This window comes from Podarcis muralis, chromosome 9 (assembly GCF_964188315.1).
Source record: "Podarcis muralis chromosome 9, rPodMur119.hap1.1, whole genome shotgun sequence".
Taxonomy (NCBI): domain Eukaryota; kingdom Metazoa; phylum Chordata; class Lepidosauria; order Squamata; family Lacertidae; genus Podarcis; species Podarcis muralis.
This window is the reverse complement of record NC_135663.1, coordinates 35,877,856-35,905,493: the sequence shown is the minus strand read 5'-3', so window position 1 is coordinate 35,905,493 and position 27,638 is coordinate 35,877,856. Positions and strand designations below refer to the sequence as shown.

Here is a 27,638-nt window from a genome sequence, read left to right as displayed (position 1 = left end):
TGCTAATAGGGCTCTCATGCTAGGGGTACTGTGCTGTGCTGTGGGTTGGGGAGGGAGGTCTTGCCTCCAGACTTGCTGGAATGGGTTGGCTCCCTCTGTTTCCTTGCAGCGTCTGCCTCAGGCGGTGCAAGTGCAAGAGGCGGCACTCTGCCTGTCACATTGATTCCACCAGCAAGAAGGAGGCCTTCTGGAATATGGCCCTGCTGTTTGTCTTCCCTGGTCCCAGGCGGAGAAGCCAAGCAGCAACGCTTTGAAGAGTGCCCCATCTTCCACCAAGTTGAGAGGCGAGAGTCAAAGAGGGGCAGGAGGCACAAATGCCCATTTCACCTCAGGTGGCAAAACAGGACAGGCCACCCCTGAATGTAGCGGTGGCATATCTCAAGCCACAGAGCAATTGCAACAGAAGATCACTTTGCCCAAGTCTGCAATACACATACACAGGAAAAATAAATGTTTTTTGTTAGTAAAATGTACAAATGTCGTCCCACAAGTGTAAACAAACACGAATGAGCCCTTGATCCTGTATGCAGTTTGTACCTCTGAACAGAAGTTCACTGGAAGAGAATACTGTTTTTCTTTTCTTCTTTTCTTAGCTTCCCAAAGGAGGCACTTTCTGGAGTCCTGGAGGTTGTCTCTCCCCCGGCTTCCTATTATCCCAAGCTCTCCAATCTCAAGGCATCATTAGGGGATTCAAGTGAGAGAGTAAGGTATGAAAGGCAGCGTGTGAGGATTTCAGACAGCACGTTATTAATCGTTTTAAAAAGAGGGTTGTTTTATTTATTTCAAAGTGAATATCTTGGTTTTAAAGCTTTGTTCCCAAAGCAGCTCTCAGTATCTTGAAACTACAAGGCAACAAATGCCACAACTGCAAAGATAAGGTAAATAGTTCACCCCAGGGTGGAGCAGAGTCAACAGCTGCAGCTTAGAGGAGGCCCCAGAGATCTGCTTGGCCTCTAAGCTCTGCTTGGTCTCTGGAGCATGGGGACAGCACCCTGCCCCACCAGCAGCCCTAGTCTTGGGCCCAATGGCAGTAGCCAACTGACTCCCAAGTAAACCTGAGGGCACCCAGGTGCATCCGTTTCCAGTGGAGACTCACGGAAGGACACCCTCACCGCTCTTGCTGGGGAATCAGTGCAGCCTCCCCACCTGTGGTGGCAGGGGTGCTTCTTTCAGCATCACTGAACACACTCAGGTGCTCCCCCCCCAATACCTGTCAATGTTGGCAGCATCCAGCTCCCATGGTGACCCCTCCCTCCCCCAGCTGCCCCCACAGGACCATCTTGCCCTGGGGGGGAGGGTAGAGGAGACAGAAGCTTGAGGAATTATCAACATCCAGCCCCCATTGTAGCCCCTGCCTCCCTCAACTGTAACCACAGAGGCTTCTTGCCCTGAGGGAAGTGAGAACATATTCTTCCAAGCAAAGAATTTGCATTTTTAAAATTTTGATGTAATATTATCCTTATTATTAAAAAGATAAACAGCTACTCACAAAAATCTTGTGAGGTCCGTCTGAAAAGAGGTATATCAATTACTTAAATAAATAAATTTAAAATGCCTATGAGCCATTACTACTTTTAATAAGAGGTAGACCTGGGAAGGGACACGGGTGGCGCTGTGGGTTAAACCACAGAGCCTAGGACTTGCCGATCAGAAGGTCGGCGGTTCAAATCCCCATGACGGGGTGAGCTCCCGTTGCTTGGTCCCTGCTCCTGCCCACCTAGCAGTTTGAAAGCACATCAAAGTGCAAGTAGATAAATAGGTACCGCTCTGGAGGGAAGGTAAACAGCATTTCCGTGCGCTGCTCTGGTTCACCAGAAGTGGCTTAGTCATGCTGGCCATATGACCCGGAAGCTGTACGCCGGCTCCCTCGGCCAATAAAGCGAGATGAGCGCCGCAACCCCAGAGTCGTCCGCGACTGGACCTAATGGTCAGGGGTCCCTTTTCCTTTGCCTTTAGTCCCGGGAAGAACTGATCAATAAGGCCTAGATCCAGGAGCGCAGTAGTATCTTTCTGGGGACAATGACCCCACCCAGGCGAAGTACTGTATATCCATAAACTTCTTGTCTGAAGTTTACTCAAATAAACTGAATATTTGTTGTTATTCAGTCTGTTGCTGATTTCAGGCAAATATTTTAAGCTGACATTTTCACACCTTTTTGAAATGGAAAGGAGAAATAAGAGCTGGATGTCACTTGTGTATTGTTGGCAACTCTTTCCAAACCTCCAGACAATCTCTCCTAAAGTTTCATGCAGAAGTTTAAAATCATGGTAGAAACAATAAATTTCTGCACAACCCCGCACAGGATAGTTACTTATGGTTATTATTCTGTTTGTTTAAAAATGTAAAGCAATTAGTTTGGATTTCTTATAAACAAACAAACAAACACAAACAAACAAACAAACAAACAAACAAACAAACAAACAGAAGTCTTCTAACACCACCTTCCGAAACTTCCCAGTAAGGTAGGAGCAGAGTCAGAGTAACTCAGGGCTTCCAACTTGCAGCCTATGTAGATAGTGGAGAAGAAATTCTGGTTGATGTACTGAAAGTTGCTGATATGTCCCAGGGAAACAATAAAGTTACAGTCCCTGTTGTCACTCTCCCAGTGTAGATTATTAGCCAGGGTCACCAAGGCAGTTTCCATCCTCACTACCATCCAGAAAACTAGACTGAAATACTGATAAGAGTTTGCTTGTGTCTGTCTAAAATGAAAGTATAGTATAAAAGTAAGCTCCTCTTTAAAAAAAACATAATTTGTTTCCTCTGATTAGATGGAGAACAAAACAAAATTTGGATTATAGCTTCTTAATGATGTATGCCCAACCAAGGGGAACATTCTATTTACAGGTAAGTTCACATGCTGCACTGATTAAATTAGTTTTTCTTCTGTCCTTTGTAGTTGTGCTACCATTAGCAACATTTTCAAGGCAGTTTAAGGAAATAAACCCTCTTATCTGCAGCTTCCTTTTTTCTTTATGTAAGCTATAAATTTCTTTTCTTTTTTTAAGGCCAGTGTCTCTGTAAATCAATAAAAGGTTGAGGGAGGTTTAGATAAAATTGTGTCAATATTTTCAGTGCAATCGTTCACAATTTCTGAAGTCCACGAGGGTCCCTTGAGAGACTTTTAGTCATGCCTGGGAACAGATAATGGCTGTACAGGAGCCATAAGAACAGGCTGCCAAATCCCTCTTCACCTGGGGTGAATTGTAATTATTCTCTATGTCCATTTAGGTCCGCTTCATCCTGAGATAATTAGGCATTTCCAAAGCTGAAAGCATCTTTGAGAAGCTCTGTTTCAGGAGTTGTTAGAAAGTGCTTTTTATTAACACTCAAGGGAGATGAAATGAAAACATTAAAAACTACAGCAGCTTTTAGCAGCTTGAATCAGAACTCATGCCAGAAAAAAAAGTCAGGAACATTTATTGGGAGTACTGTATATATATATATATATATATATATGCAGGTTTTGGTGTCCTCGGGTGTCTTCCCGTGTAAAAGTTGGGGTGTCTAGGCGACGTTTCGACGAGGTCTCACTCGTCATCTTCAGGCTGGTGCTTTCGGCTTCTTGTTACTGGAACAGAGCAGGATCTCAGTGTTTGAGTTCCTATAAATACTGTTGAGGAGGTGTGGCCTCTAATGTTCTGGGCAGAGAGGAAGTTCCCAGGCTAGTGTGCCTTTTCTTCTTTTGTTTCTTAATTACTTGAGGGATATCTTGAGTGATTTCTTGAGTTGTATCCTGAGTACCACTTAGGTGGGTCATTAGGTGTGGATTAGTTGCTAAAGCCTTTGTGTCTTGACCTCTTGAACTTTGTGAAGAGTTTTTCTGAGAAGATGGTTGTACTGCATTTTGTTGTGCTCTGGCTTGGCTTCGTGTATAGGGGCGAGCTGTGGTTTTGTGGTCTGTGCCAGCCAGATCTGTGTAGGGATTGCAGGGGGGTGCAGCATCCGGAGGTGCCACCATGGTTTGGCTACTGGATGGTATCTGTAATTCATCTGTGGAGAGGGTCTGGGTTTGGGTCTGGTGTGGTTGATTGGTGATGGCGTTCTGTGTGCCTCTGGCTCTGGTGTCAGTTTTTGTGGGGAGGGCTAATTTCCAGATGTCTGGCAAGCGGGATGTGTCGTCACGCTTGTTCATGTTGTGAGGGTGTTTCTCTATCTCTATGGCTTCCATGATTATTCTCTTGTGGTGATGTTCCATGTTAAAGAGCAATTTGGAATCTGCAAAATTAATTTCGTGTCCTGTTTCTTTCATGTGTTGGAAAAGAGAGGAAGTTTTTTCTTCTTTTTTGACGGCATTCTTGTGTTCTGCGATACGTGCATTTATTCGTCTGTTAGTTTGTCCAATGTACGTGGCTGGGCAGACTTTGCAGGGTATTTCATAGACCCCTTGGTTTTCCAACTGGATTTTATCCTTGGGGTTTCTGAGGATATTGGCTATTTTTTGGTTGGTGCAAAAGGCTGTTTTGATATTGTGTTTATGGAGGATTTTGCTAATTTTATCTGTAGTGCCCTTGATATAAGGAAGGAGGGCCATGCCATTGTTTTCTTCTGTGTCTTGGTTTTTGGGGGGTGTTTCTTTTTGGATTAGCTTCGTAACCCTGTTTTGCTGGTATCCATTGGCAATTAACACATTTGAGAGATTCTGTAACTCAGTTGTCAAGTGGTTTTTGTCAGCCAGGCGTTTGGTTCTGGAGATGAGAGTCTTGGCTACGGAGTTTATTTGTGCAGGGTGGTGGTGTGATTGTGCATGTAAGTAGTGGTTGGTGTGTGTTTTTTTCCGGTAGATAGTGTGTCCTAGGGAGCCATCAGGTTTTTTGTAGATTAGGACGTCAAGGAAGGGAAGTTGGTTGTTGGCTTCTATTTCCATAGTGAATTGTATTTTGGGGTGTAGGCTGTTGAGATGTGTGAGGAAGCTATCCAGTTTTTCCTTCCCGTGTGGCCAAATTACAAAGGTGTCGTCAACATATCTGAGCCAAAGTTTGGGTTTGTGTTCTGACTTGTCTAAGGCATTGGTTTCAAAGTGTTCCATGTACAGGTTTGCGATGACCGGTGAGAGGGGTGATCCCATAGGTGCTCCTTCTATCTGTTTGTATCTTTGTCCATTGTGGATGAAGTACGTGTTGGTTAGGCAGTGCTTGGTCAGGTCCAAGATGTATTCGGGGGGATTGTATTTGTTTTGAATGGCTGTCAAGGCTTCATTAATGGGCACTTGTGTGAAGAGAGATACAACATCGAAGCTCACAAGTAGGTCATTGGGATCGCAGAATGTATCGCAGAACACAAGAATGCCGTCAAAAAAGAAGAAAAAACTTCCTCTCTTTTCCAACACATGAAAGAAACAGGACACGAAATTAATTTTGCAGATTCCAAATTGCTCTTTAACATGGAACATCACCACAAGAGAATAATCATGGAAGCCATAGAGATAGAGAAACACCCTCACAACATGAACAAGCGTGACGACACATCCCGCTTGCCAGACATCTGGAAATTAGCCCTCCCCACAAAAACTGACACCAGAGCCAGAGGCACACAGAACGCCATCACCAATCAACCACACCAGACCCAAACCCAGACCCTCTCCACAGATGAATTACAGATACCATCCAGTAGCCAAACCATGGTGGCACCTCCGGATGCTGCACCCCCCTGCAATCCCTACACAGATCTGGCTGGCACAGACCACAAAACCACAGCTCGCCCCTATACACGAAGCCAAGCCAGAGCACAACAAAATGCAGTACAACCATCTTCTCAGAAAAACTCTTCACAAAGTTCAAGAGGTCAAGACACAAAGGCTTTAGCAACTAATCCACACCTAATGACCCACCTAAGTGGTACTCAGGATACAACTCAAGAAATCACTCAAGATATCCCTCAAGTAATTAAGAAACAAAAGAAGAAAAGGCACACTAGCCTGGGAACTTCCTCTCTGCCCAGAACATTAGAGGCCACACCTCCTCAACAGTATTTATAGGAACTCAAACACTGAGATCCTGCTCTGTTCCAGTAACAAGAAGCCGAAAGCACCAGCCTGAAGATGACGAGTGAGACCTCGTCGAAACGTCGCCTAGACACCCCAACTTTTACACGGGAAGACACCCGAGGACACCAAAACCTGCATTCCTGTACCCGTGAAAATCTACGAAAGCATATATATATATATATATATATATATATATATATATATATATATCAAGCAGGTTATTCATTGAAGAGACATATCAAATTGTTAAAGTAAAAAAGAAGCAGTTCCAGTGAGAAAACTATGCAATAAGGCATATCAATTTACGGTACCTACTGTTTGATGAGGGAAAATGCTAATGTTTAAACAACCTTTGGCTTCGATTATCCAGTTTCCACATTTGAATCTCCTCAGAAGACATATTATTTCTACTGCGCCAAATTTAAACTTCTCAATTCAAGTCATTAAACAGCACTGCTCATATGTAGTTAACATGTTTTTTGCAATCTTTGCTACTTTTTAATCAGCCTACTAGTGATTCTGAATCTTCACCTTCTCACTCTACCGCTGTGATGCTTATATGCAGTGCTTTCCCCCCCTAAAAATAATGTTTAGGGGTACTCTCATTTTCCTACTCATATTGAAATACTGCCCCTCAAACCTAGATTCACAAACTGTTTAAGGGTATGCATACCCCTGCGTCCCCCCAGAAAAAAAATCACTGTTTACCTGCCACCCAAAGGATTATCCAATTTTGTGTTCATCCTGCAAACCCATTTCCTAGAATATAGCAATGCCTCTTCTATGCCTCCATTTCTGCTAATCTACTATGGAGTACAGAAGTGATTTATATTTATATTGATACCTTGTTGCCATTTCTTTTCCCTTTGCTTATTTCATTTATTTCTCTGGAAGCAACAAAATTACAGTATCTGTAAAGGGTCTCTTGATCTATGGCTGCAATTGAAAAAAGTTGATTTCTTTTTCAGCTAGAAGATGATATTATAGCCAAACCATCATATATACAAACAATCAGTGAGTTTGTTGTGCTACAGGACTCAAAGGAGTGGATGTTTCTTGAATTTTCTCAGCTTGGGTTTATTGGTAAGTAAAGTAAAGTAAAGTAAACCTAGACAGCATCTTAAAAAGTAGAGACATCACCTTGCCAACAAAGGTCCGTATAGTAAAAGGTATGGTTTTCCCAGTAGTGATATATGGAAGTGAGAGCTGGACCATAAAGAAGGCTGATTGCCGAAGAATTGATGCTTTTGAATTATGGTGCTGGAGGAGACTCTTGAGAGTCCCATGGACTGCAAGAAGATCAAATCTATCCATTCTGAAGGAAATCAGCCCTGAGTGCTCACTGGAAGGACAGATCATGAAGCTGAGGCTCCAATACTTTGGCCACCTCGTGAGAAGAGAAGACTCCCTGGAAAAGACCCTGATGTTGGGAAAGATGGAGGGCACAAGGAGAAGGGGACGACAGAGGACAAGATAGTTGGACAGTGTTCTCGAAGCTACCAGCATGAGTTTGACCAAACTGCGGGAGGCAGTGGAAGACAGAAGTGCCTGGCTTGCTCTGGTCCATGGGGTCACGAAGAGTCGGACACGACTAAACGACTAAACAACAACAACAACAACAACGCAACATTATCCAAGACTGCAAAGGAGCAGCCTAAGCAAGAGAAGAAGGGTGTGCCTATTATCAGCAACAACTTTGCTCCTGAATTAAGAATGAATTTTTTATTCATTCATGTTAGTAGGCTGAACTGAAGGAGGGGTGTGCCGGAAAAGATGCTCACAAAACCCTTCAGCTACTTCTAAAGTAATATAGGTGGAACAAAAACCTCACTTGAGAATTTAACCAAACTTCTCCTCCCCTTGGACAATCATTGGATGCAGTTTCTTTTCTTATTAATTTATGGGAAATAGTTGACAGGTTGGAACAAGGAAATGTTGAACTCAACATTATGACAGCATAATGATTTATAAACCTATGAGGCAGATCCAAGGACAATGAGTGGAATTAACCTGTAACGGAACCAAAATAGAGTATCTGTAGGTCTGTGCAGGTTGTTAAGTTCTTCCATTAATAAATCACCTTCATCAAACAAAGAAAACAAAACACGGCCCAAGTAAATTAGCAGGTACTTAGATTACATATAATCTCCAGAACTTGCATTTAGAAACAATGCAAAATACTGCGTAAGCAACTGTTGGAACAAAATCAACTAGTTCTGCATGTTTTGTTCTTCCTTCAGGGTTCATCCTATCTGGTTAAGGCAGTATTACAGCTTGTAAGGGGCATTGTTTTTAAACCGCGTATGCTGTTCATTCATAGTTGAATGGTTTCATGCCCCACTTTGATTTTGTTTGAATGCTAAGCATTGAAATCAATGGGACTCAGAAGAGCTTGACTTTGGCCGGATTGTGCCCTAAATCTGGCTGCGCTTCATGAAACAATATGAGAACTGAAATACAGCCACCTTCAAAATTTGCACTCATCTGAATTTTGCAATGCTGTTCTCCAGCCAACATTTACAAAAAAGCATATATTAGGTGGAAGTGTGCATAAAATTCCATACATTAGAAAATATAACATACAAATATGCATTATGTTAGGAGAAAGTGCTTGTAAAAATGTGTACATTAGCCACAGCTAATGCAAAGATGTGTACATTAGAAGAAATTTGCACCAAAATTCTGATTTGCACCAAAATTCTGATGAATTCTGATGAATTTTCATGAGGATTCTTTAAAAACCACACAGATTGCAGCAGATATATGAAGAACAGAATTTAAGATGGGAAAAATTAGATACTGAGAGAAAAATGAGATACTGAGAGATACTGAACAGATCTTTCCATCCCTACTTGTATCCACTCTGAACTTGAGGCCAGTTGTTGCAGGTCCTGGTTAGATTTATAGGATCATTTGCAGTTTTTGAAGCCCATGGAGGTAGATAGAATGTTTACATGGATTAGACCAATTGTTTGTCCTCTCAACCTTGCCTGCCTTGTTAAAATCTGGCAGAAAAGGATTGACTGGATGGGTCCAGCAAGTGGTACATGCCTTGCTGTGAGAGGGAAAGATGCTCACTACCTTGAGAAAGTAGGTGGTGCCACCCCTCCTGAAGAGGTCATTATGGACCATGAAGTACTACCACCTAGGGATGGGTGATAAATTCAATTCAGTTAGCATTTAAAGGCGAACGTACCCAATTCATACACGATACAAACTGAAACAAAACCATCCTTCAAAATTTGCACATGTCTAAATTTTGCAGTGCAGTTCTCTGGTCAAATGATATGTACAAAAAATGCATACAGTAGTGTAAAGTGTGCATAAAACTGCATATAATCATGGAAACAACATGCACAAATGCATTCTTTTGTGCTTTACTGTGCAGTATGGAAAGTTGTGATTTACCTCTCCCTTTTTGAAAACATCATTTTCAGGAAAATTATTCCGATGCAGAGACTTGCCGCTGATAGTTGAATTTTTGTTAATGTTCTACAAAGATAAGCCAATTGACTGGCTTCTAGACCACTTACTTTGGGTTAAAGTTTGCAGTCCAGAGAAAGATGCAGTAAGTACTACAATTATTAACAAAAGTAAGTTGCATGAGGTTGGGGCAGATGGGCAAACACTGACAATACAATTACATTTTGGAACAAAAAGAGAAGGAAATTGTTGCTGATTGCTTACACAACTGGAATTTCCAAACAACCATTGGGCAAATGGACAGCATGAGTTCACAATAATTAACTCAACCAAATTCCATAAATTTCAGTGCAGTCATGTCACCTCACTATGAAAAAATGCATATTCCATTATTATGTAAGTTTGAATGTAATATACTGTAACATGACAGAAACAGAAATGATGAACACAATTAAAATACAAAATTTCTGTTATGTACAAAATAATTTAATAAATCCAATTTAAGCGGTTGATCATTTGCATTTTATCTGTTGATATTATTGTGGTTTTTTAATTGGTTTTCAATTATGGTTAGTCACCTTAGATATGTTATGGGTATTTTATTTTAAAACCAATTTATAAGTAACACAGTAAGTTGTTACAAGCTAGATTTGTGCACAAGTATTTGCATGTGATATTCCATTAGAATTAAACATCTGAGTTTATATATTATTCTGTCATTTTCAAGACCGGTATTGCTTTATATATTTTAATAAGATGTGGTTTGTTTGTTTATTTATTGCTTACATGTAGATCTAGGCTTTTCCTTCATTAAACTCAAGGTATAATACTCTATTTCCCCCCTCATTTAATCCCCACAACAACCCTCTGAAGCAGGTTAGATTGAGAGGTAGTGACTGGCCCAATATTGCCCAGAGAGCTTCATAGCTGAGTGGGAATCTGAATTCTGGTTTCCCAGGTCTTAGTCCAACACTTAAAGCACTATGCCACACTGAATCCTACTAAAACCATATCTGCTGGAATATTGGACCTAATTTTGAAGTTGATCAGTTGAGTTGATCTGTAATTAAACAGTTAATCCTATATTTTTTAAAAATCTTACTCTTTCCCTTATTTATTGTTGGCACATAAATACTAAACTTGAATTGAGTTTGTGTGTAGTCTTTTTCAAAAAAAAAACCCTTAAAAATTAACTACCGTATTTTTCGCTCTATAAGACGCACCAGACCACAAGACACACCTAGTTTTTGGAGGAGGAAAACAAGAAAAAAAAATATTCTGAATCTCAGAAGCCAGAACAGCAAGAGGGATCGCTGCGCAGTGAAAGCAGCAATCCCTCTTGCTGTTCTGGCTTCTGTGATAGCTGCGCAGCCTGCATTTGCTCCATAAGACGCACACACATTTCCCCTTACTTTTTAGGAGGGAAAACGTGAGTCTTATAGAGCAAAAAATACGGTAGAAGCCTACAACCAAAAAATTGGGTGGTTAGTTTAAATTGATGTATGTATGATATTTCTTTCATGTTTATCCCATCCCACCCCTGGCTACTGTGTCTTAGCTCTGATTGCTTCCTTAGGGTTGCAGCACTTCCAGTAAAACAGGCTTTAAGCACTGTGACATTTCTTTAGAGCCCCTCTCTCACTAGTCTCTACTTGCTTCAGTTCCTTGTCTCATCTACATGTTGAGTGAAGACATCCCCGTCCCCCTCTTAAGTGTGAACACTGTGCAAATGCAGCAAGCAACACAAGCAGAGGGACAATGACCTTGCTGAGTTGGTAATGTGAGAACACCCCCCTCCAAAAAAAAAAATAAGCAGTGTCCACAGTCAGTTCAGCACCACAAGCATAACAAAGTATAGGTGGTTTGTTCACCTGTGAAGGAATATATTTGCAATAGAAAGTTATAAATATCTAGAGAAACTGAAATGCAGCTGAATGTGGTTGCCTCCTTCTGTTGTTGTTTTACATGAAATGGTTTCGTTTTCAGAGACACTGTGAACGGCAAAAGACTTATCTGCGCATCCGTTATAGGCCATCTCTCTTTCAGCATGTGGGAATTCATTCTTCTTTGGCTGGGAAAATACAGAAATTGAAGGTAAGTTCTATTCGTCATTTGCTTCTTTCTCAACATCATGGTGTCAATAGTGTAGAACTACAACTGTCACCAAGTTCAAAGAGAAGGCAAATAAAGTGCTAGAGACTTTGTGGAAGCAATGCACAGATGCCAAGACTAGTCCCCTGCCCTGCACGGTGTCTGCTAGCAAAACAAATCACAGTCTCCAATTGCCGTTAGTGATTGGGTGATTATTCATGGTGGGAGTGCTCAAGAATGCAAGTACACCTGCTTGGATGTTACCTCACCCCTCTTTAGCTTACAGCTGAAGAATGTGGGGCTTGCCAGCTCCTTGACCCCCAGCAGCCAAGAGGTGGAATTACAGGGTATTTTCAGAGCTACACAGAGCTGACATTTTCAGCAGGGGATTATGGGTCTGGCCCAACAATCAATAGCTGCATGTGTTTTATAGTTTGAGAGTTTGCTCTGAACTGGCTGCCCTAGCCTTCTGTCTCTCCCACCCATTGTCCTGCCTTGCCCAAGGTAAGAATTATTTTCCGGAGGAAGTGGGGTAGATGAAATTGGTAGGGAGGGTAGGGAGGAATTTTGCTACTCAAGTGTTCAAGATTTTGACTTTTCTGTGGTAGCACCACAACCATGGAACACCCTCCCTAGAGGGTGTTGTACACTGCCTGGGAATCCATCTAGATGAAAGGTGGTTTGGAAATTTAAAATATATATATAATTGAATGGTTGATTGTTCAATCTGAGAAGCTCAATTAATTTTAGGGCTAAGCAGCTGAGTGCAGTTTGCCCGTCCCTAACGGCCATAGACTTATGGGTCACTGTTTCTTCTTTAGAGATGAATGAATACCTCTTGTTTTTATATCCCACCCTGCAAAGTGGCTGAAATTTTGGGCTCGTCTGCACGCAGGCAAAGTTTCTTTCCAAAAATGGTGCATAAAATGTAAAGATTTGTTTAGATGATCTATATATGCATGACATGCATGGAATGGGAGCGAGATAATAGCAGCAGGTTTCATTCTCAGGGCTGGCCCAAAACATTTTGCTTCCTGAGTTGGAGTACCACATTTGTCCAAAGTCAAGGTGCATAATAGCCAAGAGTGGCTATGTTATTTTGGAACCGGCGGCAAAAAAATCTCACATGCACCTCCTCTTTTGGAACAAAATTACAACAATAAATTAAGTAACTTGGAATTAGCTGCTCTTTCATACTCCCCAAATCAGCTGCCGGAGGTAGCCATCTCACTCTGCAAGATGGTAGGGCTGGCTCTGCAACACTCAGCGTAACTTTTTTCAGTTAGGCTGTGGTAGCACATTCCGTTCCACTGCGAGAGCCATCCAGAGCTGCATGCTTGTACACCTGCCCAGTCTGCTAACTGTTGATGGGCAGCTCTAAGGCTTCTGCTCTGTCTTCTTATGGTTCTATATTTTTATAACAGATTTGCACCAGGTGTTCATTCAGATAGAAAACTATCCAGACAGCCTTTCAAATAAAGGACTGTCCCATACGAAATAGGACATGTGGCTTTCTTTCTGCGCCTGAGGTTCACCATCACAGTCTAGTAAATGCATGTATAGTGGTATCTTGGGTTACATACGTTTCAGGTTACAGACTCCGCTAACCCATAAATAGTACCTCAGGTTAAGAACTTTGCTTCAGGATGAGAATAGAAATTGTGCAGCGGCAGCACAGCGGTGGCAGGAGGCCCCATTAGCTAAAGTGGTGCTTCAGGTTAAGAACAGTTTCAGGTTAAGAACGGACCTCCGGAATGAATTAAGTACTTAACCCGAGGTACCACTGCATGTTGATACCTGGATCTTACTCCTCTCCTACATGAATACCCTGTTATTGCACTGGTTGTTTGAAAAGAGTTATAGTTTACACCTCATCAATGATTGCTACTAGTTTTATTTGCAAAATGTTCAGTGATGCATCCATGACTATAATTTACAGCACATTTAAAGTATAAAGATTATGGTTTGTCTTTGCTGTTCATTTTGTTGATAATTTTGTATTTCACTCTCTTTATATAAAAATATACATTTATGTCTTACAGGATAGAGATTTCGGCAAAAATCCATTACTTACAGCACATGTCAACCCAGTTGCAGAAGTGACTACAAGTCTAAAAGTATTCCAGCACTTTACCCTAGAAAAAGCTTATAAAGGAATAGATTTTTTCTGGGCTTTTGCTCCTGTGGCTGGAGATTATATTCTGTTCAGCTTTTGGCAGCCAATAAAAATAGAAAGGTAGGTATTATGATGCAGGAACATTTCCTCTAATTTGTTTCTGATCCAAATTGCCCTCCCCAAGCTCTTTAATCTCTCCCATGGGTGAAAAAGCTGGACATTGGGGTAGGGGAGAAATTCAGCTCAGTTTGCATTTACAGTCTAATCTACCTATTCTGCATTTCCTGAAACAATATGCAAACCAAGACACACTCATCCTTTGAAATTTGCATTTTTCTGAATTTTGCAATTAATTTATCGAACCAAATAATGAGTAAAAAAATACATATTGTACGTAAAGTGTGCAGAATGATGCATTTACTAGTGAAAACCAGATAGTGAAAGCCAGATGGGTGGGGTATAAATAATAATAAAAATAATAATAAAAAAGAAAAGAGTATACAAAAAATCAAAAAAATCTGAGTAATACCCCTCCCCACCTTCTCACTATATAGAAGGATCTGACAACTTCTGTTTCAGTGTATCTGAAGAAGTGTGCATGCACACGAAAGCTCATACCAAGAACTAACTTAGTTGGTCTTTAAGGTGCTACTGGAAGGATTTTTTTTTTTTGTTTTCAAAAAATCATTGTATTAGTTGGAGTTGCTTGCAAAATGTGTATATTATGCAAAAATTGCATTGAAATGTGTCTGTTAGGAGAAATTTGCACTCCAATGTTGATACACTTTCATGAGGATTAAAAAAAAATTTAAAAAACAAGCTGATGTGGAAATGTGGAGAACTGAACTTAAGTCTGAGAACCTGAAATTGACTCATCCCTATTTGAGAAGAACATCTTTGATGGAGAAAGAAGTAGGCACTGTAGCCCATCACTCCTCCGATTGAATTTACAGCTCTCTGTACCTTATTTGTAATTTTAAAGAAGAATACAATGCATTGGCAGAGTGTTATCTGCCATGTAACTTCCACCCTCAGTCTGTTTATACTCTTTCTTCCATCTGTAAAATATTCCCAGAGAACATTAAATGGAAGACCTGGCATAAAATAACTATAAGTTAAATATTTAATGCATTATTAAATTTGCCCCAACAATGTGTTTTGCAGGTACCTTTTTAAAAGCGGAAATGTCGAACATCCAGGAGATATAATAGTTGATGCTACTGTAGAAGTTTTACCCAATGCTGTAAGTATCTCAGCTCTCACATAAATATAAAGCATTTCAAATCTTATTATTAATATTAGGGAGAAGTCTTGCTCTTTTCTTAAAATTCCTGGCCAGCAGTCATAACCTGTCAGGATGTTACCATCTCAACCTCATACGGGACAGTTTTGTCAAAATTCTGCTCAGAGATAAGCATCTCTCCCGTTTTATCTCATCCAGGCACTGCTTCTGATCTGACTTCAGCATGTGGTGGCAGAATGTGTTTGACTGCCATGGCCTTTGGTAGCACTGCAGAAGTCAACTTTGACTGAAAACCATTGCTGCCATAGTGCAAAATAATAATTAAAAAAGACAATCAGTTATTGGAGCAGAGAGCAGTCTTTGAGGACCAGTCTTACAAGGTGCAGGCACTTATATTTTAAAAAATTATCTTCTATATATTGGTATATTGCTCTGATAGCACCTTGTTTGTTTGATCAGCTAAAAAAAAAAAAGGGGGGGGGGAGAAACGGAAGTTGGGCCTGCCTTGTAAAATTTCCTCCTGCAGATCTTTTGACTAGCAATCTTTACAGTGGTACCTCGGGTTAAGTACTTAATTTGTTCCGGAGGTCCGTTCTTAACCTGAAACTGTTCTTAACCTGAAGCACCACTTTAGCTAATGGGGCCTCCTGCTGCTGCCGCACCACCGGAGCACGATTTCTGTTCTCATCTTGAAGCAAAGTTCTTAACCCAAGGTACTATTTCTGGGTTAGCGGAGTCTGTAACCTGATGCATATGTAACCTGAAGCGTCTGTAACCCAAGGTACCACTGTATTTGTTGTAACCCAGGGATGGGGGACCTGTGACCCTGCAGGTGCTGTTGGACTCCAACTTGGGGAAGAGCTGTAGCTCAGTGATAAAGCACCTGCCTTGCAAGCAGAAGGTTCCCGGTTCAATCCCTGATGGCATCTCCAGGCAGGGTTGGGAGATACTCCTGCCTGAAATTCTGGAGAGGCAATTACAGTCAGTGTAGACACTATTGAGCTACATGGACCAATTGCTGCTTCCTACATTCCTAACTCCTGTCATCCTCAAGTAGCATGACCAATGCTCAGGGATGATGGGAGTGGTGGCCCAGAAATGTTTGGAAGACCACATGTTGCCTATACTGTTGTAGTCAACTGAGGTAATTGGCCCAGGAAGTGTTCAGTGGTTCTGTTGCGTTGTACACAACTGAGAACCCAGCTTATGCAACATATTGCAAATTGATAGCCAGTTTACTGACGGTTGCCAGAAATGTACTCACCAGAGCTTGGAAGAAAAGCAAATCTCTGGGTTTAATACATTGTGCTTTGAAACAATAGTGAACATACTGGTATAGTATAAATGAATATGGGAAGGTAAGCTGTCAGCCAAAACTTTTATGCAACTAAGGATCCCTTGATTAATTATTGGAATTCCACTGATTTCTCTTATTTGAAAATTGTCCTTAAACATGTAAAAACTGAGAGAAAGAAAACACTGAAAAGAGCATGTGACTGTATATAGTGAATAACTTTGCCCAGGGAAAGTTAAAATATGTTAACAGCATACATAGTTGTTACAAACTAATTTAAAACTGGAATTAATTCGTTGGATATCCTGGGTTATCACATGGTTAGCACTATTGGCTGGGGAGATTTGCAAAAGGGAAATGTGCACAATAAGGCTTGGCTTTCCTCTTGGAAAACTAGTTAGGTTTTCTTTCTTTTTATTTGTTACAGGAGATAGACATACAGGCTGCAGGAGGCAATTCAGGGAATTTTAAAATCGTAAAAACTCAGGATGGATATTTTCAAATAGGTAAAAATATATATATTCTAAGATGGTTTCAGCTTGGTTTTTATATTCTTCTAAACTGCAGCACAGCTTAAAGTTTTGCAATAATTAACGGTTGGGATCCAAAAGTTGTACTCCTTTCATGACAATGTTGCATGAGAAAGTCGAAATCATTTATTTTAATACCGATTAGAATGTGATTGTGCTTATGTAGCCAAAACCACATTACTTCATTCAAGAAAGAGGTATTAGCAGCTGGGGGGGGGTAGGGCTAAGGGTGGACAACAAAAACAACCCATCAGAGCAGGAAGACAGGAAGAAGAAATGGGGGAAAGACATGGAGATATGGAAGGAGAGAAGGGAGGGAGGGAGAGAGGGAGGGACAGGGGATATAAAGGTTGGATGTCTCAAGAAAGCAACACAACACAAGAGAGAAGAAAGGGGTAGCAAGATTGTGTTTAGTGTTGGAACATTGGAGGGGCTTGATGTGTGAATGCTTCCCTGCCACCTAGTGACTGCATGGTAGAGACAGAATTTCAGCTCACTTATTGCATAGCCAACTCTAGTCTGCATGACAAAGTCATGTCAAGTGTGCATTACTGTGCAAGTATGCACATGGCTTCAGTCTGACTTCTAACCTTAATGGTCTGTTCTCCTATCAGTGTCCTTAGCATGTCTGGCTGTAGGCTGCACCTATGGTAAAGAACATTGCCTTATCAAAGAAAGGGTGTGGCCTCATCCCAGCCTGTAAAAGGTTATCATTGGGGGACTGAAAATTGCATCTAGTCGTGACTTTGCCTTAGTCGAAAGAGATTGTGACACCATAAATTAGGGGCATTTGATTTTCTCTGATACCTGCTCCCCCCTGTAACCTTCTGTTCTGTGTCATATATCATTCTGTTCTGGAAGGTCCCTCCACCCTCAAGAGTAGCTTTGCTGAGGAGCAGGGATGCAAAGAGCCCATTTGGGTTGAGGGGATTGTTGAAACTTGGATGTCCCAATTGTTGAAAATTGCATGCGCCAAAGCACTTTCCACAAAGGCAAAGCCATCATTGGCTACAACCTAGAGCAAGGAAATAACACCTTTTTACAAACTGTCATGCAGGATCATGAACTGAAAACAAAAGTCACAGGTTTTCATTGCACAGTTTTAACATTACAAAGATATGTACCAAGGTTCTGTTTTAATATGATCGTGTGCCCACTTCAGTGATGTCTCATTAAGACATTAAAAAATGCAATATTCATTTATTTAACTTTGTACCTTATTTGATGTAATATAAAATAAGATTTTTATTTTTTTATTTTTTATTATTATGGGAAAATAGGTTTGTTACAGCATATACCAAAAATAATGTTTTCATTCACATATAGGCACCTTCAAAAATGGAATAGCAGATGGCATCGTCAACCCAAACTTAGGAAATATAAAAGCTCTTCGTTTATCTATCCATTCTAGTTCTGCTACGTGGTTGTTACTGAGTGAGGTAAGCTTGTAGGAATAAAGAACTAGTCAAAAGATAATCAACAGAGCACTCCTAACCTCAGATCTGTTCATTGGAAGGGGTTAAGATGGAGCAGAAATACCCCTCTGCCAGGGGAGAGGAGCTTTGATGATGAGGCATCTGTGCCTGCAAACCCTCAGTACAACTACAGATAATTCAGCACTTATAATTTACTGTCAGTGGTGTTTCCACAGTTGGTAGGCTCTGAAATGGGGCATTCTAGGGACAGTGTTGTGTCAGAGGCAGCCTAGAGATCATGAGATCCAAAGACCCTCAGTTCCCCCAAGAAACCCAGGATTGCACCCATTAACTGTGCAAACATGGAGGTGGCATAGGTTTCTTTGAACTGCTCATATCGAGCAGGGATTGAAGAGACGAAATTAAAGTCCCTGTCACTGGGTACATAGAGGGGAGGAGCAGCTGGGACCCTGCAGGTAGGCTGCATCACCCCACCTGCTGAAGGCCTTGAAAACCCAGCTATTCAGCAAGCAGCTGCACCGGGCAGCCCATTGACAGCAACTGAAAGAGTCTGAAGCCATCACAGCAGCCATCCATGGGCGTAGCCAAGGGGGGGGGGCATGGAGAGGCAGCTTACCTCCCTAAATCAATAAAAATACATAGCAAACTGAGGTTCTGCGCCCCCTAACAAAAGGCCTGCCCCCCCCCAATCCTGGCTATGCCCATGCAGCCATCTCTTCCTAACTGAACATAGTTCATCTCCCCCCCGCCCCGCACCAATCAAAACCATTGGGGTGAATTTAGCAAATGAAAAAACTGCTATGAAGAGAAAAAAACCACTTCCAAAGCTTTGTCTTTACTGTTAATTCTTCTGGTGTTTATAACTGCAAATTATGTAAAGATATTATAAGCAAACAAGCCAAGAAAAATGTTTTCAGTATTGCGTAAATGTTGACAAATAAATTCTCATTTCTTTTTATGTAGATATACATAAAGATGCATTGGGAAAAGAATAAGAAAGAAACACTTCTTTGAAAATATGAAAATCTTGAATGCTACATGGAAGCAAGGCCATCTAGTGGCAGCAGCAAAACTGTCAACTATAAAATGTAATCTCCTTCCTAATACAGTGTAGTAGGAGAGGGGATAATGTTACTTTAAATCTCATTAAATCTTTTTTTTTTAAAAAAACTGATAATATATTGCCAACAGCCCCTTTGTAAATAAAAATACTTTCAATAGCTTAAACAAATAAGGATGCAGTCCTATCTACACATTCTAGGGTATAAAAACCCATAGGATTGCACTGTAAATACCACATGTTACAGTAATTTATTGTACAGTAGATTAGCAATACACTTTTTTTATAAAAAAAAAACCATAGGGCATGATATTGTCAATACTACATACCTTTAAAGTCCTATTACAACAGGGGTTTTTTTAAAATTTTTATTTATCTGATCCCATTTTTCCCTAACCAGTTGCTCAGGTAACGGAACTGGAATTCTTTAACTTTATCTTCACAGCAGCCCTTTGAGGTAAGAGATGCAGTGACACAAAGCAACTCAGTTTCCTTCATAACTAAAGCCCTCCCAAATGGACTGTATGTGATGTGGAAGTTTCATAATCAGATCTCCCAACATTATTATTTTTCATAACAGCAGTCACATCTGGGGAGGGAGGCACTCAAAGACAGATTGAAGCAGCAGTCCTGGGAGAGGGCTTTTCAGATTTTTCCTCTCTGCTGTTTTCCTAATTTGAATTGCCTGAAAGGAGCTACTGTTTACCCCACAATGGGCTCAGGTGGGGGAGAGTAAATTATTAGATTACTATGTAAAGTGCTCCTTTTCCCATGCAAAACACCCTTTCCCCTTGTTTCCCATCACCAAGCTTTTCCCTCCTGAACTCTGTGCATGCACAACCTAAGGCAATGTAGGCCCATGCTATATCATCAGAGTAACAATTTACTTGTTGATGTTGATGTTGGTGTGGTGTGATAGGTTGCTGAGTTCTATCTTACGTTCTATCAGGGCGATAGGGGTGTGGCTGCTGTCAACATGGGACAGCTTTTTCCAACATATTTTCCACACAAGTCAGTGGGAGGGAAATTTCCTGTGCCCGATCAGGGGCTGGAGTGTGGCCTTGCTTGGGGGGTGGGGGTGGGGCATAGGATTTGCCATCAGTGTGCACTTCTCCTATATCCCATCCACATCTTAACTCTGTTTAGTGTTGCTCAATGCCAGGGCTTCCTGGAATAAAACTTTGATGATCTGCAATTTGATTGTGAATGAGGGAGCAGGTTTGGCATGTATAATTGAGACCTTGGGATGATGGGCTAGGCCCTATGCTTGCCCAACTGTGTCCGCCTGGGTTCTTGGCGCAGCACCGTTCCAGATGAGAGAGGGTGAGGCAGCACATGGGAGTTTTAATTGTCCATAAGAATTCAATCACCTTCACCAGCAGACCGATCCACAGGATGGCTCGTGGTGTTGGGCCAGAAATACAGAACCAGGATGTTGCTAGTGTGCCCTCCACCATGCTGCTTCACAACCTCCCTAACCAAGTTGGCAGCAGAAGCCTCGGGTGCTGTGTTGGAGAACCCCTTCAACATAGCGTTTGGGGATTTCAGTATCCATGCCGAAGCTGCCTCATATGGGATGGCTTCGGGCTTTGTTGTCTCCATGTCAACCATGGAGCTGTCTCAGTACATCAATGCCCCAACCTATGTGGCTGGACATGCCCACAGCCTTGTCATTGTCATAGAGCAGATTAGTAATATTTTGCTGATTGGAGGGCCCACTGTGAGTCTCTTGTCATGGACAGACCATTCTATGGTGAGTTTTGGGCTGAATGCAGCTATTCTGCAAGGGTGAGGGACCCACTGAGTTGGTCTACCCTTGGAGACCAATGGAGTCTTAAATGCTCTGAAAACGTGCAACCTGAAGCATCTGTAACTTGAGGTATGACTGTACTTGGATCCGTTCCAGTTTGGCTTCAGGCTTGGTCATGGCACCAAAACTGCCTTGGTCACTCTAGTTGATTATATTTGTTAGGAAAGAGATGGGGGGGGCAAATGTGACCCTCCTTGTTCTCCTTGATCTCTTGACAGCTATCAATACTGCTGATTATGGTATTCTTCTGGAGCCTTTTAGGAAGATGGAGGTTGGGGGCACTGTGTTTCAGTGGTTCCACTCCTACCTCCAGGGCCATTTCCGGAAAGTCATGGAAGACTACTGTTCAGTGTCATGAGGTTGTCCTGTCATGCTCTGCAGGGTTCCATCTTGCACCCTATGACAATTCACATTTATATGAAGCCTCTGGGAGCTGTCATCAGGTGATTGGAATGAAGTGTCATCAATATGCGGATGACATCCAGTTCTCTCTCTTTGTTTCATCTGAATCTGAAGGCAGTGGGTGGGCTGCATTTGGCCAGTAAACTGAAACTGAAACCTGAAAAGACAGATCTCACCTAATCCCTGTTTTTAAAATAGCTGCATTGGTTGCAGGTTCATTTTTGGGCCCAATTCAAGGTGCTCATGTTAGTCTTTAAAGCTCTAAATAACTCCGGCCCCAACTACCCAAAAGGCCTCCTCCTCTCCTGCATACCCTCTCAAGTGTTAACATCAGCAGAAGGGATCCTCTTGGTTGTTCTACCACCCTCAGAAACGTAGGTGGCAGCAGCCCAAGACAGGGTATTCTCTGTGGCAGCCCCTAAGCTGTGGAACACCCTTGCCACAGAGGTGTACCTGGTATCTTCATTTTGCATTTTTGGTGAATACTGATGACAAGCTTTTTTACCCTGGCTTTTGACACCCGGTATATATGTATATTTGGTCTCAACCTTTTTCTGTGACTGAAAGTTGTTCTAAATTTTCTTTAACATTGTGTTTTAATTGCTGTAACCCACCCTGCAGCCTTAGGGTGGGTAATAAATTTACTATGATAATTAAGATCATTACTGGTAGAACAGCTCTACTGGCCAAGTGTTCCACCAGTGTAGTTGTCATGCCAGCAATGCGCATGGTATTGCACTGGTGCCCTGGTTCTTTTGCCAAATCCTAAAGCTCCTCAGCCAACATAACTCCAGTGTAGGATTGCCCCCTTTGAAGCTTTTTTTAAAAAAAAGTTTGAATACCTTGATGTTTTTATTTCAAATGCAGATTCACTAGAACTTTGGTATTTTCACTGTGGTTGCATACGATATGGCAAAAGACAAAATCATTCACTCTTGTGCCTTGCATCTATGCTGAATCATATGTCCATGACTCAGAAAAGTTTTAAAATAAAATGAAAAACTGAAGAAATTCTGTAAAAAAAAAACCACACACACACACACACCACAACCAAGTGCCTTTATAGTCTGCAATGTGTTTAATTCAACTCTGAATATATTACTCAGGAATAACTTTTTACACAGTACATATGCAAAACTTAGCATAGTTATCACCTCATAACTGGTCCTTTGTGTGGGATTGGTGGGCAGGATTTTCCAAGGCAACTAACCTATTTTTTTAAAAAAAAAAACACAGTCGCTTAACACTGAATCGACAAGAGATTAATAAAATATTAAAATCAGATAGCCACAAATCAAGACTAAACAAGACACAAAGCAAAAATAATCAGGAAAATTGTCCATTAAATTTCAGGAGCCTGATCCAACTCCCAGAACAACCTCCCACCCCCTGCGACCACCAAGTCAACAGATTATGGCAGTGGTGACAAAAGAAAAAGTGGATAGAATAATGGGGCTGGCACCTTGATTGGGATACAAATTCTCCCCTCCCTGGTCATCAAAGGATCATTTGATTAGTAGAGTGTAGGAATGAAAAATGCAGTTACCCCCTTAGCTGTTCTTCACTGATCAGTTAAGAAGGGAGGCTGTGTGCTTGCCTATGTGTGTCCTCTGTATGTGTGTGTGCACACACACACATGAGAGTGTCAGATGACCACACTGACTTTGGCCCACCTTCACTGCTGGCATTTGGTCCCCTGAGAGTTGGCCAAGGGTGAATGCAGCCATCCATAAAAAAAAATACCCCTATAATAAAATTACAGAAAAATAAAACTTCTTTCATCTGATAACAAAGGTGGTGCCAGTCAGGTGTCCCTAGGCAGAGGTTCCTACAGCTTGGAGACCTCATTGTACAACAGGGTGTTGTGTTTTCTTGCAAACCGGCTCCCCTGGGCAGTGGCTGTGTGTACCTTCCCATTAACTTTGCATCCAGTATATTCTCACTGTTGGTTTGGGAAGTGGTATACACACAACATTAGCCACAATCCGTATCTGCTTTGTAGTGTTTGTTTGTTTTTTAAAATGAAATATTGTGTTTTGATGTGTTTTTCCCCCAAACCAGTTTCAATTTGAACTGAGAAAAAGAATAAACTGCCTGCATTTTAAATTGGTAAGGAATACACAGCCTGTGCCTTAGGACTTCATAAGCTGTCACCAGCATTTTTCAGACTTCTAGTCTCCTCCTCCCATCTCCAGGAAAAGGCATCCTTGCAGGAGAGTTTGAGGATAGAATATTTTAAACATAGAGCAAGGTACCCCCATTCTCTTGAGCTCATGGATCCATCTAGCTGCCCTTTAAAAAACTCGATAATATTCCAGAACTGTCATGCATTTGTGGTTATCATGCCTGACTATCTGGTTATTCAGAGTTTAGAAAAGCTTTAAAGAGAAATGGCAGCTCATAAGATTAAAAAAAAAAGTTAAAATACTTCTAACTTTTCTAGTAAGACATACAGTGTTGTTACTGTGTTGAGCTGCGGGGATGTGAGTTTTCTAGAAAATTTTGAACTGGAAATAAGCATTTGAAAATGTTCAGTTTGCACTGGATATAATTTAGTATGTTTATTTTACATTATCTATTAAGCACAGCTAAAAATTTTGAAACTGCTAAGTTTGCATAATATTGTATTTGCATTTGGCATCCATTCATTGTTTCTAATGAACTTATGAAACAGAAAATTGGCTGTGAAAAAAATGAAGCACAGAGAGTAGAATTTCTTTCCACATCCCTGTGAACTGGTACTATCACTTTATAAATTGATAAATTATGATTTTTAAAAATTATTTTAATTGGCAGCTTCAGTAGTGGATTATTGCAATGTATCTGGGACTTGCATTTGCTGCAGAAACAGTAGTTAGTGAAAAATGCTGCAGCCTGATTGCTGACAGGAGATGCTACCCGCATATTATACCTTGGCTCAGAAGATATGCCCAGCCTGCCAATTGGCTACCAGATCAAATTCAGGGTTTCACTATTAGTATTTAAAACCCTTAGCAGCTTAGAATCAGCTGCCTAAAAGGAGTGCATTGCCCCATTATGTATCACTTCAACAGTTTTGATCTACAGAGCTTGCACTTTTTACAAATGCTGTTATGATAATTGCTCCACATTTGTTAGGAGCTGATCGTTCAGTATGGCAACAGTTATGCTTTGGAATTCCCTGACTGCTAACATTAGGCAGATACCCTGATTAGACTATTATTTATTTATTTAAATGACCCTATCCAGATCTGTATTAAATATCTGATTTTGCTGATTTTTATCTGTGTATTATTTATAATTATTTTATAGTGTTGATATGCAGAACAGATTAGAGATATTTTGATTAAGTGGTTTATAATGTTTCTAAATAAATAAAACAAATTTGCACACTGTGTGTAAGATTAGTTCCAAGCTTTGTTGGAGAGTCACGTTCAGTGCAACAACACGCCTTCCTTTCCCTCTTTATCACAAGGCCTGCATGGCGAAAGTGTTGCTGTTTTTTAAGAGGAAATCCAAAATGAAAATATTGTAAGCAACTAATGCAAAAGGAACTACTTCATGACATATAATCTGGCACAGCGCAAACAAATGGTCATTAAACACATGGAGTGGAGGCAAGGATGGAGCATGTAAAGCTCTGGAGACCATGAAGCTAACTCTCTGTGGTGTGTAGATGGGGAGATATAGATTCTTGCTATTGAGGTTGCACAAGGACATTCCTTTCTCTACCCACAGTAGCAAGCGAGTAGTTTTTCCATAGCAACTTACTCCATGGTTACACTGTTAGTGCCATATGGATGAGGCTGTTGAATGGAATGATACACTAGCTAAAAATAAGTGAAGGCAATTTTACTGGTGCTCCAAGACCTTATTTCCTCTGAGCTCATTTGGAGTGCATTATTATGCACACCACACTTATGATGATAAGCTTAAGGCACAGAAATACAGGATTTAATTTCTCTTGGATGGGAGAGCACTAGAGACATATGGTATTTTTAAAAAATATTTTATTAAAAAAAATACAGAAGCAGAAGTTAGTAGAGGCAAATGCACTCTTTAGGCAGATAGCACAGCTACTAATACTGCATCAGGTTCCCAAATAAAGCAACTGCATCTTTCATGCATCAGTCAACTTATAAAGCTTGCTCCAAACTGTAGTTGTCTCTTTGGTTCTCCCCAAAATGTACCTCACATCACAAAGCCTATAATTTCAAAGAAACATTAAGGTTCTTTTGTTAAAGAACCTTCAGGTGACATTTTAGGGTGAAAAAGCGTATTTCATGATGAACCCATTTGCTATAATAATGACAGTCCAAATTGAAAACAGGAGGAAGTATGCATAGCAGCCTGCAAATTTGATTAAGGCAATTCATGTTAAAATCTTGTGTTTTAAATGCTACATTCTTGTTCTTGGTTTCACAATGCAGGTATAATAATATAACAATGTGAGCTGGTCCACTAAAAGATTTCAAAATCCAGAAGCAAATATTTTTTTTCCATGGAGCAATTTTAGATGCCACTAGTTTAATAAATTGGTTTAAATACACTTTTATTTACATTTTGGTATATAACGCACACTCATAACAAAACATTTATAGGCATGGGAGTATCAGGAAGCAGTCTTATGTACAGTATGCATGTGGTTCTGATAGATTATCATATGATATTAATTCTATAATATATTCTTAGTGGTATTGACCACTATTTTATTGAGTTTATTAAAAGAAACTAAGGCTTTGGTTAGAAAAAGTGCAAAGATAGATTAATATTGCAGAATTACTGCAACATATTAAAGCATAAGCCAAAATTTCAAACACAGTCTAATTTATAACTGCAAGAATACAAGCTCCATATTACTTTTTATAGAGGCTATTTCTCCATACAAATATACATTAGAATGTAATTATCTCCGTAATATTGTAAAAAGTATTGGGTTTCCTTCTGAAAATCAAGTCTATATTACTATTTTGTTAGCAATATAAACTCTTATATTCTACTTAAAACAGTTCAATACTGTATAATCTCCATTGCGACCATCATTTTTATCATTCTCACATTAACCACCTTGAGTATTGTTTGCATTTGAAAACTCATTTTTATTATATTCATCACAAACAAAGGTACAAAATGGTCATGATTTTCTGCAGTAATACATTTCACACATTGTTTTACATTTGCAGTGAGTCACTTTTCTAAAAGAGAATAAGTGCTCCTCCAGAATTGTGGCCTTTTGCAGGTGTGTTCTGCAGCATGCCATTAATACAATAACAGTCCATTGGTGGTAGATTTATATTGGATGGTCTACACCTCATTCCGATTTATTTGTTCTGTGATTCTTTGCCAACATTATAGTATTATTGTTGTCTGGAGAGACACCCTTGCTCAATACCTTAACAAAAGTGGTGCAAAACAATAACCAGGTTATTTATGGTATGATTTCAGCAGGAAGCTTCAGGGCATGCACTGACTGGAACCAAAGCCGTAAGTCCGCCCCAAATCTTTTGCAGGCAGAAACAGGATGGAAAGCGATATCACTACCCCAATACCATCTTGAGCACAAATAATTAAATAGATACAGAATAAAAGGGACATCTAGAGGGACCTAAAAGTGCAAAGTAAACCATGGGAAAATAAAGCCATCTATGGCTACTAGTTATGATGGCTACATACTGTATTATCTCCAGTAGCAGAGGGGGGATACCTCAGAATGCCTCTGCTGTGAACAACTGTAGAAGATTACTATTGTATTCATGCCCTGCTTATGGATGTATTCCTAAAGATGTATGATTGGTCACTGTTGCAACAGAATGCTGAACTAGATGGGCTGTTGGTCTGTCTGATCCAGTAGGGGTCGTCTTAGGTTTTTGAATTCTTGTTTCTGATTCATAGGTTTCCCAGTTGAAGATCCTTAAGCAATCTCTGCAGACAAAAGGCCTTGTGTTGGTACAGTTCACTTTAAGGTGTGACAACAGGCCACACACATGATTAAAGACCTAAGGCTTGATCAGTGCAAAATAAGCTACTGGTAGGTAACTAGAAACCAATTTCAGTCTTTTGTTCTAATTTATCCCACTAAAAAGAATCAATGCACACTGCGGCAGCAAGCAAAAACAATGAAAAGGCTTTTGACACATTAAAACACCAAGGCTGCACTCTCAATCCCAGTTACCTGGTAGCAAGTCTCACTGAATTAAATTGGGCTGGCTTTTGAGTATAGATGTGCCACATCCACACCATATATTTAAAGCACATGGCTTCCCCCAC

General features: G+C 40.6%; 1 protein-coding gene across 3 annotated transcripts in view; it reads left to right on the top strand.

Moving 5' to 3' along the window:
* MGAT4D (MGAT4 family member D) overlaps positions 1-22,908 on the top strand; it is a 52,084-nt gene extending 29,176 nt beyond the window's left edge. For 2 of the 3 annotated variants that reach the window (XM_077934053.1, XM_028745062.2), the window contains 10 exons: positions 594-707; positions 2,773-2,848; positions 6,956-7,070; positions 9,425-9,555; positions 11,397-11,504; positions 13,544-13,737; positions 14,782-14,860; positions 16,582-16,660; positions 18,011-18,123; positions 19,084-22,908. In XM_077934053.1, the coding sequence (XP_077790179.1) occupies positions 594-707; positions 2,773-2,848; positions 6,956-7,070; positions 9,425-9,555; positions 11,397-11,504; positions 13,544-13,737; positions 14,782-14,860; positions 16,582-16,660; positions 18,011-18,123; positions 19,084-19,134 (1,060 nt within the window). In that variant the 3' untranslated portion in view covers positions 19,135-22,908. The remainder of the gene's footprint in view (positions 1-593; positions 708-2,772; positions 2,849-6,955; positions 7,071-9,424; positions 9,556-11,396; positions 11,505-13,543; positions 13,738-14,781; positions 14,861-16,581; positions 16,661-18,010; positions 18,124-19,083) is intronic. The other variant, XR_013394180.1, reaches the window with a different exon arrangement.
* Positions 22,909-27,638: the final 4,730 nt, after the last annotated feature.